This window comes from Salvelinus fontinalis, chromosome 13 (assembly GCF_029448725.1).
Source record: "Salvelinus fontinalis isolate EN_2023a chromosome 13, ASM2944872v1, whole genome shotgun sequence".
Taxonomy (NCBI): domain Eukaryota; kingdom Metazoa; phylum Chordata; class Actinopteri; order Salmoniformes; family Salmonidae; genus Salvelinus; species Salvelinus fontinalis.
Genome location: NC_074677.1, coordinates 15,919,201 through 15,933,632, shown reverse-complemented (window position 1 = coordinate 15,933,632; position 14,432 = coordinate 15,919,201). Strand labels below are relative to the sequence as shown.

Below are 14,432 nucleotides of genomic sequence, written 5' to 3'. Positions count from 1 at the left end.
CTCCCATCCATCCAACTCCCGCTTGCTCATTCCAGTTACCCTTTCCTGGGACAACCACGAGCTTCCCCTTCAAGCCTTGGTAGACTCTGGAGCCGCAGGTAACTTCATAGATGGTGTCTGGGCGAAGGAGAATGGCGTTCCCTCTGAACCTCTAAGGGATCCCATAAGGGTTACTACGTTGGACGGAAGCTCTTTGGGATCTGGACTTGTCACTCGTGTCACTACCCCCTTGCGACTTTCAGTTTCCCAACACCAGGAAGTGATGAACTTTCATCTGACCTCGTGTTCCGAGTTCCCTCTCGTCCTTGGATACCCCTGGCTTCACAGCCATAACCCTCACATCGACTGGTCTGTGGGCACTATCAAGCAGTGGGGTCCTACGTGCCAAGCCACTTGTATCTTCCCAAGTTCCCCGAGTTCTCCTTCCGAGTCTCTAGAATCCATCGACCTGTCCCGAGTTCCCGAGTGTTACCATGACCTCAAACCGGTATTTAGCAAACAGAGGGCCACCAAACTACCACCCCATAGACCTTACGATTGCCCCATCGACCTGTTTCCGGGCACCTGCCCCCCCAGGGGTCGGATCTTTTCCCTATCTCCTCCCGAACGAGCTGCTATGGATACCTACATCAAGGACGCTCTGGCAGCAGGCCTCATGCGTCCATCCACCTCGCCGGCAGGAGCAGGGTTTTTCTTTGTGGCCAAAAAAGACGGTGGATTACGTCCTTGCATCGACTACCGTGGACTTAATGCCATAACCGTCCGTAACCGCTACCCGCTACCCCTTATGGCCACAGCCTTTGAGCTGCTCCAGGAAGCAGTGGTCTTCACTAAGCTTGACCTGCGGAACGCATACCATCTTGTGCGGATCAAACCCGGTGACGAGTGGAAGACCGCTTTCAACACGCCTACTGGTCACTACGAATACTTGGTGATGCCCTTCGGCCTGACCAACGCCCCGGCTGTGTTCCAAGCGCTCATAAACGATGTGCTTAGGGATATGCTTAACATTTTCGTGTTTGTTTACTTGGATGACATCCTCATCTTTTCGAGCTCCCTTCAAGAACACACTAAGCATGTCAGACAAGTGCTCAAACGCCTCCTAGACAGCCATTTGTACGTTAAGCCGGAGAAGTGTGAATACCATTCCTCTCGAGTACAATTCCTGGGATTTGTAGTGGAACCGGTCGAGTCCAGATGGACCCCAAGAAGGTAGGGGCGGTAGCGGATTGGCCCACCCCCAAGTCCGTTAAGGAAGTTCAGCGTTTCCTGGGCTTCACTAACTTTTACCGCAAGTTCATCAAGAACTTCAGCTCGGTGGCAGCCCCTCTCTCAGCTGTAACCAAGGGTGGCAACACAAGGTTTCTGTGGGGAAGAGAAGCTGAGACGGCCTTCCAAGGACTCAAGCAGCGCATCCTCTCTGCTCCCATCCTGACACTACCGACGGCGGATGAACCTTTTGTGGTGGAGGTAGACGCATCAGAGGTTGGTATTGGAGCTGTCCTGTCTCAGAGGGGTGAAGACAAGAGGCTTCATCCTTGCGCCTTCTTCTCTCACCGGCTTACCCCGGCCGAGAGGAATTACGATGTGGGGGATCGTGAACTCCTAGCGGTTAAGATGGCATTGAAGGAATGGAGACACTGGCTCGAGGGGGCTTCTCAACCATTTCAAGTGCTTACGGACCACAAAAATCTGGAGTATATCCAGCAGGCGAAGCGGTTGAATTCCAGACAAGCTCGATGGTCTCTTTTCTTCAGCCGATTCCAGTTTATCCTCACCTATAGACCCGGGTCGAAGAATCTCAAACCGGACGCCTTGTCACGAGTCTACTCTCCTGCCATTCGAGAAGATACTGACATGACTGTTCTTCCTGCCGCTAAGATCTTGGCTCCAATCTCGTGGCAAGTTGAGGATACCGTGAGACAAGCTCAAGCCATCGAACCGGGTCCTAAGGGATGTCCTGCCAATCGGTTGTTTGTTCCCAAGGCAGCAAGATCCCAAGTCCTTCTGTGGGGGCACTCCTCTCGCCTCACCTGTCACCCGGGCGTAGGTCGCACCTTGGAGTTCATTCAGCGTAAGTTCTGGTGGCCCACCATAAAAGAAGACGTTGCCACTTTCGTCAAGGCCTGTCCCGTGTGCTGCCAGGGCAAATCTTCTCACCTCCGCCCTCAAGGACTCCTTCACCCTTTATCTATTCCCCACCGACCCTGGTCCCATATCTCGTTGGACTTTATTACTGGCCTTCCTCCGTCCCATGGTAATACTACTATCCTAGTCATCATCGACAGGTTTTCTAAGGCGGCCAGGTTTGTTCCCTTGACCAAATTACCTTCTGCCAAGGAAACAGCTGAGTTGGTGATTAACCATGTGTTCCGAGTCTTTGGCATTCCGCAAGATATGGTTTCCGACAGAGGTCCCCAGTTCGCCTCAAGGTTTTGGAAGGTATTCTGCCAACTCATAGGGGCCACGATCAGTTTATCTTCAGGGTACCATCCGGAGTCCAATGGCCAAACCGAGAGGATGAATCAGGAGCTGGAAACCACCCTCAGATGTATGGTTTCCAACAACCCGTCCACATGGTCATCCTTCATTGTTTGGGCCGAGTACGCGCACAACACCTTGTGCTCCTCCTCCACTGGTATGTCCCCGCACGAGTGTCAGTTTGGCTATGCTCCTCTATTGTTCCCGGACCAGGAGGCAGAAGTCAGAGTGCCTTCAGCCTCGAGGTTCATCAGACGCTGTCGGCTTACGTGGAAGAAGGCCCGTCTTAATCTTCTGCGTTCCTCACAGCAGTACCAGCGACAAGCCAACAGACGTCGCCGTCCCGGTCCTACCCTATACCCCGGCCAGAGAGTATGGCTCTCAACAAAAAACTTACCGCTACGGGTGGAGTCTCGCAAGCTGTCCCAGAGATTCATCGGTCCCTTTAAGATTGCCAGGAGAGTCAATCCCGTTACTTTTCGCCTGCACTTACCCAGATCCCTTAAGATCAATCCAACATTTCACATTTCTTTATTTAAACGTGTTGTTTTTTCTCCCCTTATCCCGGCAGGCAGACCTCCCCCTCCGCCCCGTGTCATCGGAGGCCAGTCGGCTTATACCGTCCACCGGATACTGGATTCCCGCCGGGTGCAGCGGTCCTGGCAGTATCTGGTGGACTGGGAAGGCTACGGTCCTGAGGAGCGCTCCTGGGTTCCTGCCAAGGACATACTGGACCCTGACCTCATTCGTCAGTTCAGGGCCCTCCACCCTGAGAAGGCTGGTAGGAACATCAGGAGCCGTTCCTAGGAGGGGGATTCTGTCAGGTTTTGGCCAGGACTGTTCTGGTTTTTGGTCACTAGATGTCCCCATTGCACCTTTTTTGAACCTTTTGTTTTTTCCTTGCTCTAATTATTGTTTGCACCTGTATGTCGTTCCCTTGTTAGTATTTAAACCCTGTGTGTTCCTCAGTTCTTTGCTCAGTGTTTGTACATTAGCACCCAGCCCCAGCCCTGCTGTTAACTTTTTCTCTTGTTGGAGTTTCCAGAGGTTCTCTGGTATTGTTCTTGTTTATTTTGGATTAGTCTTTTGAGGTTTGTTTTTTCCCTTGCTGTTCTTACCAATTTGTGGATTTTCTTTGTATTTTGGAAGATATCTATTTTTGTCTCTTGGCTTTTGTTTTGGACGTTGTGGATTTATATTTTTGCCGGAAGATCTTTCCTTTGATTAAACCACCGTCTCTAGTACTGCTGTGTCTGCCTCATCTTCTGGGTTCTGCCGATTTATTAGTGACTTTCTCACACCGGGTCCTGACAGGATTGGCATAATACATGCAGCTCCAAAAATGTGTTGGTGATCAAGAATATTAACTGTTTACTTTGCAAGCTCACCAGCAATGGGGCATCATGCAACACTTACTAGCATTGCCCTATTGGTATTTTGGCATGCTAAAATGGCTTGAAATGAATAATTTACTTATGACGATTGCATTTGGAATTTGTTTGTGAAATGAATTATTACTGTGACGAAGATGCGTGTCTCTTCACTTGCGCACTCCAAACTCCAGTGGAGAGCGCTTTGTTCTGTTGTTGAAATGTCTGCTGTTTCTTTCACAGGTATTCTAGTGGTTAGAGCATTGGACTAGTAACTGTAAGGTTGCAAGATCGAATCCCCGAGCTGACAAGGTAAAAATCTGTTGCTCTGCCCTGAACAAGGCAGTTAACCCACTGTTCCTAGGCCGTCATTGAAAATAAGAATTTGTTCTTAACTGACTTGCCTAGTTAAATAAAGGTCAAATATATACTGTATATATATATTTTAAATGCATATGTGGTAAATCTATATTCCATCTAATCCTACAATAATTGCTAGCATTTCATCATTCCATCCCCGTACCATTTATTCCAATACTTTAAGACATTTCTGTTTCATGTTTGATATACATTTTAATTTACCATTTCTTACCCTCTGAGTGGGCCCGATGTTTATTATGAACGTTCGCAAGACTCATGAGGTAGAAGTTTTGTATATTTACTTCAATGTATGGTTTCCTTTGTTAATATTTCCAGGGTTCTGGAGTTCCGTGTGTCTGTGTCCTTATGTCTCTGTCATTCTGGTTGTGCATAATAAGAGCGCCTCAGTGTGCATAGAAATAGGCTACTTGGCCTGCACGCCATGCTTTGGAGTCAGCAGTCTACAGTGAATAAGATACAATTATTGTTCCATTTATGAATCGTGATGAAATATCATAAATAATCATTAAGTCCGATTAAGACGAATGTACCAATGGAGGTGGAAATGGCCTTTTACATTGTAAAACCATGTTATTGGTTGTAATTGACAATTGGGTAATTGTATGGTCTTGGGCCAAGTGCTTATATGTAACTGTCTGAGCTCCTTTTAGACAGATTTGATTTGGTTTCTCAAGTGGATGCTGTGCAGTCTTGCCCTCTACCTGTGTCCATTCAGATAGGACAGGTTAAGCTTGATACAGAGGCTATTTCTTTTGGGCTATTGCCACTGTATATTTGGTCAATCTACTTGTATATTTTGTATGATACCGAGAGGTGGCCTATAAGGCAGCTGGAGAGGTGACCTGTAAATAAATCTACACTGAGCACGTCAACCTGCCTTGCCTTTTGCTGATTTCATGCCCTTACGACTGCTACAAGTCCATATTTTACAATTACATACTCAAAATGTGTTGAGGGCTGAAAAAGGGCTGCCTGGTAGCCTCAATAAATAGATACAGATTTGAGGTTGAACATGTATAGATTTTTTTTACTTGATTTGAAACTTGACTTCAAAAACTTGACTCGACATGACTTGTCTTAGAATGCACGACTTGGACTTGACTCAAGACTCGACCCGTTCTACTCTGGGACTCAATTCTAGACTCGGACCTTGTGACTTAAGACTTGCTTGTGTATCGAATAATAGTGACTTGGTCCCACCTCTGCTGATTAGTATAGTTCAGGAATGGGATGAATCCCTCCATTTCCACTATGAGGGAAATATTAGTCTGTTTCAGGAAAGCTTGATACTCTTTTATCTAAATGAGGATAATTACTTCTAATTTTCAATTGATTTGCCTTCACTTCCCTTAATGTATTTTGTTACTAGCCTACACGTCTATGAGATCTTTCTCTATGGACTACGCCATCTTGTTTACCTTAGGATAGGATATTCATTAGGGTATTCTTTGCCATTGATTATTCTACGTTAGAGGTCCTTAGGGATGTCCTCACATGACCTACTTTCTTATTTCTTTAGGTCAAGCTCATTCATTTGGTTTGCACTGCTTTAAAGGGATATTTCACCCAAATTACAAAACTCCATAATCATTTCCTTACCCTATACAGTCTACAAGGTAAGACAGTAATATATACTGTTAATGGTAAGGACGCCAATAAGTCATTGTGTACATCTAAAGGTAGACTATCCGGACTATCAAAATAAAGTGTAACCAATAATTTCATAAAGTGTAACCAATAACCTCCACATTGTCACGTTCCTGACCTGTTTTCTGTTGTTTTGTATGTGTTTAGTTGGTCAGGACGTGAGCTGGGTGGGAATTCTATGTTGTGTGTCTAGTTTGTCTGTTCCTATGTCAGCCTAGTGTGGGTTCTCAATCAGAGATAGATGGTAGTCGTTGTCTCTGAGACTCATATATAGGAGGCTTGTTTTGTGTTGGGATTTTGTGGGTGTTTGTTACCTGTCTCTGTGTTTATGTTCTGCACCAGATAGGTCTGTATCGGTTTTGCACATTTGTTATTTTGTAGGTTGTTTGTAGTGTTTCACTTGTGTTTGTATTAAACATGTTTAACACTAGCCGCGCTGCATTTTGGTCCTCTCCTTCACCCCTGGAAGAAAACCTTTACAGAAACACCCACCAAACCCGGACCAAGCAGCGTGGCAACGGGCAGCAGCAGCAGTAGAAGGAGGAATGGACATGGGAGGAGATTCTGGACGGAGAAGGACCCTGGGCAGAGCCAGAGGAGTGTCGCCGTCCCAAAGCGGAGCTGGAGGCATCAAAAGCGGAGAGGCGGCATTATGAGGCGCTTGCAAGGCAGAGTGGCTGGAAACCCGAGAGGCTCACCCAAAAATTTCTTGGGGGGGGGGTTGGATACCTGAGCCAACTCCCCGGGCTTACCGTGGAGTGAGAGGGCGTCGTACTGGTCAGACACCGTGTTATGCGGTAAAGCGCACGGTGTCCCCAGTACGCGTGCTTAGCCCAGTGCGGGCTATTCCACCTTGCCGCACTGGGAGGGCTAGGTTGGGCATCGAGCCGGATGTCATGAAGCCAGCCCAACGTATCTGGCCTCCAGTACGTCTCCTCGGGCCGGCGTACATGGCACCAGCCTTACAGGTGGTGTCCCCGGTTCGCCTGCATAGCCCAGTGCGGGCTATTCCACCTCGCCGCACTGGCAGGGCTACGGGGACCATTCAACCTGGTAAGGTTGGAGAGGCTCGGTGCTCAAGAGCGCGTGTCCTCCTTCACGGTCCGGTATATCCGGCGCCACCTTCCCGCCCCAGCCCAGTACCACCAGTGCCTACACCACGCACCAGGCTTCCAGTGCATTGCCAGAGCCCTGTTCCTCCTCCCCGCACTCGCCCTGAGGTGCGTGCCCTCAGCCCGGTACCTCCAGTTCCGGCACCACGCATCAGGCCTATAGTGCGTCTCAGCCGGCCAGAGTCTGCCATCTGCCCAGCAGTGCCTGAACTGCCCGTCTGCCCAGCGGTGCCTGAACTGCCCGTCTGCCCAGCGGTGCCTGAACTGCCCGTCTGCCCAGCGGTGCCTGAACTGCCCGTCTGCCCAGCGGCGCCTGAACTGCCCGTCTGCCCAACGCCGTCTGAACCGTCCGTCTGCCCAGCGCCGTCTGAGCCACCCGTCTGCCCAGCGCCGTCTGAGCCATCCGTCTGCCCAGCGCCATTTGAGCCATCCGTCTGCCCAGCGCCGTCTGAGCCATCTGTTTGCCCAGCGCCATCTGAGTCATCCGTCTGCCTCGAGCCATTAGAGCCGCCCGTCTGTCCCGAGCCATTAGAGCCGTCCGTCAGTCAGGAGCCGCTAGAGCCGTCCGTCAGTCAGGAGCCGCCAGAGCCGCCAGCCAGTCAGGAGCTGCCAGAGCCGCCAGCCAGTCAGGAGCTGCCAGAGCCGCCAGCCAGTCAGGAGCTGCCAGAGACGCCAGCCAGTCAGGAGCTGCCAGAGACGCCAGCCAGTCAGGAGCTGCCAGAGACGCCAGCCAGTCAGGAGCTGCCAGAGACGCCAGCCAGTCAGGAGCTGCCAGAGACGCCAGCCAGTCAGGAGCTGCCAGAGACGCCAGCCAGTCAGGAGCTGCCAGAGACGCCAGCCAGTCAGGAGCTGCCAGAGACGCCAGCCAGTCAGGAGCTGCCAGAGACGCCAGCCAGTCAGGAGCTGCCAGAGACGCCAGCCAGTCAGGAGCTGCCAGAGACGCCAGCCAGTCAGGAGCTGCCAGAGACGCCAGCCAGTCAGGAGCTGCCCTACAGTCATGAGCTGCCCTTCAGTCATGAGCTGCCCTTCAGTCATGAGCTGCCCTTCAGTCATGAGCTGCTCTCCAGTCATGAGCTGCTCTCCAGTCATGAGCTGCCCTCCAGTCATGAGCTGCCCTCCAGTCATGAGCTGCCCTCCAGTCATGAGCTGCCCTCTAGTCATGAGCTGCCCTCTAGTCATGAGCTGCCCTCCAGTCATGAGCTGCCCTTCAGTCATGAGCTGCCCTCCAGTCATGAGCTGCCCTCCAGTCATGAGCTGCCCTCCAGTCATGAGCTGCCCTCCAGTCATGAGCTGCCCTCCAGTCATGAGCTGCCCTTCAGTCATGAGCTGCCCTCCAGTCATGAGCTGCCCTCCAGTCATGAGCTGCCCTCCAGTCATGAGCTGCCCTCCAGTCATGAGCTGCCCTCCAGTCATGAGCTGCCACTCAGTCCGGAGCTGCCACTAGTCCGGAGTTGTCCCTCTGTTCTGAGCTACCTCTCTGTCCTGGGCTACCTCTTTGTCCTGGGCTACCTCTTTGTCCTGAACTACCTCTCTGTCCTGAGTTGTCTCCTCTATTGTAGAGGGGAGTTGGTGAAGGTTCCTGGACCATGGTCGGGGGCGAGGGTCGCCACTCAAGGGACGCTAAGGAGGTAGACAAAGACAATGGTGGAGTGGTGCCCTCGTCCACCGCCGGAGCCGCCACCGCGGACAGATGCCCACCCAGACCATCCCCTTGAGTTTTAGGGGTGCTCCCGGAGTTCGCACCTTGAGGGGGGGGGGGGGGGTTCTGTCACGTTCCTGACCTGTTTTCTGTTGTTTTGTATGTGTTTAGTTGGTCAGGACGTGAGCTGGGTGGGAATTCTATGTTGTGTGTCTAGTTTGTCTGTTTCTATGTCAGCCTAGTGTGGGTTCTCAATCAGAGACAGATGGTAGTCGTTGTCTCTGATTGAGACTCATATATAGGAGGCTTGTTTTGTGTTGGGATTTTGTGGGTGTTTGTTACCTGTCTCTGTGTTTGTGTTCTGCACCAGATAGGTCTGTATCGGTTTTGCACATTTGTTATCTTGTAGGTTGTTTGTAGTGTTTCACTTGTGTTTGTATTAAACATGTTTAACACTAGCCGCGCTTCATTTTGGTCCTCTCCTTCACCCCTGGAAGAAAACCTTTACACACATTCTATTCACAACAAATGTCCACAGTCATTTATTGGTCAATGATTGACTTGAGGCGTGTACACATCTTCATCATGTTAAAACCAATAAGGTCCCTCGTTGGTTGGAACATAAAATACATGTTTTTAGAAGGAAGGAGGGATGTGTTACTCACAATGCGGTCGGGAGGAGGAGTGCTGCGGATGAAACACTTGATCTGCCCCTTCTCCCCATAGAGGACTTGCTGGGTCTGGGTGCTGGAGATAGTGGGAGGACCTACAGCATGTCCAAGGGAAAATAAGTCAATCATTCCAATAAAACACCCACATACATCAACGGCCTATCAGATGGCGGGGAAGGCGAAGGCCACATGCATTATAATACTTTCTAGTTTACAATAAAATGGAGACGATCAATTATTCATGATGAGATTTTAATTTGTTTTTCTTAAGTTGAGATTCACGGTGTGATGAAAAGGTTGTTTTCATTGCTTAAAGGCTAAGAAAGAGAAGAAGAAGTGTAGAAGGTTTGGGTGGACAGCGGAGGACAGTGGAAGGGTTAGATAAAGGTCTAGAGAAAACAAAGTCATTCCAGTTCGCAGTCCTGCGCCTGTGAAAGAAAACCTTAGAACCGTGTGATCTTCGACTGACACAGTGTGAAGTTGACAGCCTCCCAAGTCAAGGAGAGCTTACAAATTCCAGAACTACTGACCATAAGAATAACAAACATTACAGTGCAAAATGGGCTTCTAAATACAGCCAAACGTATTCACACAGGGGCCCTGTGGGGGAACTCGAGAGATCTGACAAAAGACATGGAAGCACAAAAGAGTGCTATAATTAGATAACTTTATTTCTCATGACTTTATCTTGGAGCAGTTCTCCTGAGTCGCCGGAGGAGGAAAACAGGGTGAAGGAGAGGAGGTGTCACTTGTTTGTGATTGGAGTGGGGAATGAAACTAGGATTCATTAGTCTGGATTCCAAACAGTTTCACTGTACAATATCATTCTTAACCATAACCTGTCCAATCAGCCTCCGCTTAGAAACCATGGTGATGGGTGGGTTTAGTGTGAAGACCCATGAGACCAAATGCTTCACCTTTTCAGGTTGTCAAATAATGGACTTCCTAACAGAAGCTTCAAGGATAGAAAAAGCCTCCTTGCAAAGAAGGAAAAATTCATAAAAGCCAAACCTCTATCTTATTGGTTCAATACAGCAGAACTGTATTACACTGTATGGGCTCAAGGGTGAAAGCTTTCATCAAAACAGTCAGTCTATATGCCTCCAGAACCCCTTTTCATTGACTGGTTAAACCTGCAATGAGAGCAGACAATAAGAGAGCCCCTTTGGCAAGCGAGAGGGGGAAAAAAGTACAATTTCAAGTCAGCCATTTTGTGGTGCTACCTACGACCCTGCATATTCTTGTGGCGTGAATTTTATGATGATATCCCGGCTTAAGAAATTATTCTTCTACGGAGGAGTTATTCAATAGAGCTCGCCATCGATTGTGTGACCTTGACTTCAGGCATATTAAACAACTGTCTTTGTTTACTATTTATTGATTAGTTAAAAAAGGTTGCAATAACTTCTCATTTAGCCTTGGCCAGCTGTCACGGCACTGAGATAAGGCTGGGAGATTAGTCCATTTGCAATCGATGTTAAGACGTGTTTAATCACCTTTTTCACCTTTAATTACATTTATCCTGTGCTGCTTATTTCTGGTGCAACATGCTCATTCCTAGGTGAAGTCATCGTCAATGACATTGAGTATATTAACGAAACACTAACAGACAATGACCATTTTATTCCCTTTCAGATAACATGTATTTTACATATTAGAAATATGTGTGTTAAGTATGTTTATGTTTAAAGTGTTTCCTCTTTGAAAGATAAGGAACAATTGAAAGTACACTAGTCTTAAGACAACATTTAGGCTAAGCTTTGATGTCAGAAAGCCTTGAGACATCAAAACGTATCTGTAATAGGATAGGGTTTGGCAATATTATGATAGAATTGGGTATCAACAATTATTGACAGCCATTGTGATATGACAGACATCCTTTCATTGAAATAGTTAATAGTTCATTTTTACATACTAAGTTACAGTCCTAGCTGTAAATCAATGCTTTCTTTCATCCTGTCAAAAGCAAACTATGTTATTATTGATTTTGACTCCCCTAGTGTAAATATGTCTCCGCTTTTACCTTGTTGTCGCTGAGTCCAGCTAGCCTGAGACATGTCCCTAAGCTTGGAACAACTTCCACATTGAACTTGGAAATTAATTTAGCATTCATCCACATGTGAAATGTACTTACCATTCACAGTGAGGGACACTTCCTTCTCTCCAGCTCCAACTCGGGGGACCACCGCCCGACATACGTACTTCCCAGCATCCTCCTGCCTCACCGCCTTTAGCGTCAGGATGTTCTCATTGCTAAGCACCTGTGGAGGATCAAGGTCAAAGGTCAGGCTGGTGATAAAACGGTCATCTCTGAATTCAAGGCTGCAGCCGAGTCCTTCCGTCCAACCCCTGTATCAGCTAATCGAAAACCCAATAAGCCCTCACCAAAAGGAGAGTGCGGCACACACTTAGTCGTCTGCAAGGCCACCTGAGCCACTGCTTTAATAAACGGTATGAAAGGGTATGTTAACCTCAGAATATCAACATGAACTGCATGGGTGGAATTGCATATACCACAGACTGAAAGCGCTGGACCATGTAAAATAGATTATTTTTTAACCGATACCATTAGGAAGGTACAGTGTGATGTGTTGAGAGTCTGGGTCCTTTTCTAGTTTTTCTATCAGTCTCTTGAAATGTCTGAATTTGATGACAAGTTCTTTTCCTGGATAAATACAGAGAATAGCATATTTGATGCACATGTACATGACATTCACCTCTAGGTGAATGAAGAATAAAGCTGCATTGGCACAGTATAGAAAGGAATACCTGTGGAATAGAATACATCTTAGAATAGAAAATAAAATAAGACAATAGAATAGACTAGAACAGGATAGGCTAGAACAGGATAGGATAGAACAGTAGAGACTAGAACATGATAGGATAGAACAGGATAGGCTAGAACAGTATAGGATAGAAAAGGATAGGATAGAACAGGATAGGTTAGAACAGGATAGGATAGAACATGATAGGATAGAACAGGATAGGCTAGAAGAGTATAGGATAGAAAATGATAGGATAGAACAGGATAGGATAGAACAGGATAAGATAGAAAAGGATAGGATAGAACAGGATAGGATAGAACAGGATAGGTTAGAACAGGATAGGCTAGAACAGGATAGGCTAGAACAGGATAGGCTAGAACAGGATAGGATAGAACAGGATAGGATAGAAAAGGATAGGATAGAACAGGATATGATAGAACAGGATAGGATAGAACATGATAGGCTAGAACATGATAGGCTAGAACAGGATAGGATAGAACAGGATAGGCTAGAACAGGATAGGATAGAACAGGATAGGCTAGAACAGGATAGGCTAGAACAGGATAGGATAGAACAGGATAGGATAGAACAGTATAGGCTAGAACAGGATAGGATAGAACAGGATAGGCTAGAACAGGATAGGATAGAACAGGATAGGATAGAACAGGATAAGCTAGAATAGAATTGAATAGAATAACAATTTATTAGAACTGAATATAATATAGTAGAACAGAATAGAATACGTTATTGCCCTTAAGAGGGAATGGGTCTTGCAAAATATGCAGCTGGCAATAGAAGCATAATAGAAAGGATAATGGTGATTACAATTCCTACCACTCCAGAGCCGCGTTTCATCCACACGATGGTGAGGGAGGGGTTTCCTGTCCAGGCACAGTTGAAGATAGCATCTGATCCCTGGTCCACCTGTAGGGACTGTGGCTCAGCAGCCATTCTGGGCCCAACTGGAATCACAGGAACAGAAATGGTTACACTTTATTTGAATAGTCGTCTATAGATGATCTACAGATACTCAAGCTATGGTATCAACAGGCTAATAACTTCAACTATGTTGATACATTACAATTTTTTGAGTTAGGGTTACGGTTATGGTTAGGATTAAGGTTAGGGTTATGAATAGGATTAAGGTTAGGGTTATGATTAGGATTAAGGTTAGGGTTATGATTAGGATTAAGGTTAGGGTTACGGTTATGGTTAAGATTAAGGTTATGGTTAAGGTTATGGTTATGATTAGGATTAAGGTTAGGGTTACGGTTAGGGTTAGCGTTACGGATATCATTAGGATTAAGGTTACGGTTATAGTTGGATTAAGGTTAGGGTTACAGTTAGGATTAAGGTTAGAGTTATGTTAGGGTTACGGTTAGGGTAAGGATTAAGGTTAGGGTTACGGTTAGGGTAAGCATTAAAGTTAGGGTTACGTTAGGGTAAGGAATAAGGTTAGGGCAAGGGATAGTAGATAGTTAGTTGAAATCTTGTTGACAGTTAGCTCAACATCTACAAACCTTCTATTTGGGACTATCCATGTAGTGGATGTGATTCCAACTGCCTGTAGCTAGCTAGTTATAGTTCCTGAGTGTGTTTTCTTAGGGACTACTCATGTTAGTGTGCGTGTGTTGCTTGCGGACTACTACTCACAGTAGACGTCCACGTTCCTGCTGATGTTGGTACTGCCCAGGGCATTGGTGACCTCACAGGAGACAGGCTCGGTGAAGAAGGAGTGGTCCACAATGACCTCATAGGTGTCACCTGACACCTCTCTGATGATGCTGCCCCCTTTGGCCCATCTGAATATAGACCACAATAGAGTAGGTTGAAGAGTTAGACCTAGACCCTGATCTAATGGTTAATGTTAGTCATGTGAGAGGGAAGCTGATCCTAGATCTGTACCTATATCTGTACCACTCTTGGGGAAACTTCCACAGTCACAAAAGGGAAGAGGGAAGACAATGTGGGCTATGACATCCAACCAGTAGCCCTTTTGGAGGTGGATATCAAAGACACAGGTATTGCAATACATAGGAAATATGGTGCAATTTGGGACGCAACCAGTGAAAAAGTGTTGCATTCAAGGGCAAATTCTTGCTGTGGTCTGCAATTCGCTGAGCATAGCGAAACAACAAAAGAAAAAGTGGCTTTTTTGTCGTTTCGGTGCATTGCTTTTTCTTTTCTTCATTTGAGCATATTCACGTGCTGCTTGAGAGCCTGGTTGAGGAGGAGGCGGAGGAGGAGGGGAGGAGGAGGAGGGCGTTATAATATAGGTGCTCTCACTTCGTGTCTGTCTTTTGCCCACTTTGATGCTGAAGTCATTTTATTGAGGAATAAATAAATTGTCTATGTGAAGAACCTTG

General features: G+C 47.1%; 1 protein-coding gene across 4 annotated transcripts in view; it reads right to left on the bottom strand.

The window, feature by feature from the left end:
- Positions 1-14,432, bottom strand: part of kirrel3a (kirre like nephrin family adhesion molecule 3a) — a 289,865-nt gene that overhangs the window by 51,306 nt on the left and 224,127 nt on the right. For 2 of the 4 annotated variants that reach the window (XM_055941855.1, XM_055941857.1), the window contains exons 7-10: positions 13,720-13,868; positions 12,892-13,028; positions 11,436-11,562; positions 9,296-9,396 (exon numbers count right to left, since the gene is read on the bottom strand). In XM_055941855.1, the coding sequence (XP_055797830.1) occupies positions 9,296-9,396; positions 11,436-11,562; positions 12,892-13,028; positions 13,720-13,868 (514 nt within the window). The remainder of the gene's footprint in view (positions 1-9,295; positions 9,397-11,435; positions 11,563-12,891; positions 13,029-13,719; positions 13,869-14,432) is intronic. The other 2 variants (XM_055941856.1, XM_055941858.1) reach the window with 1 other exon arrangement.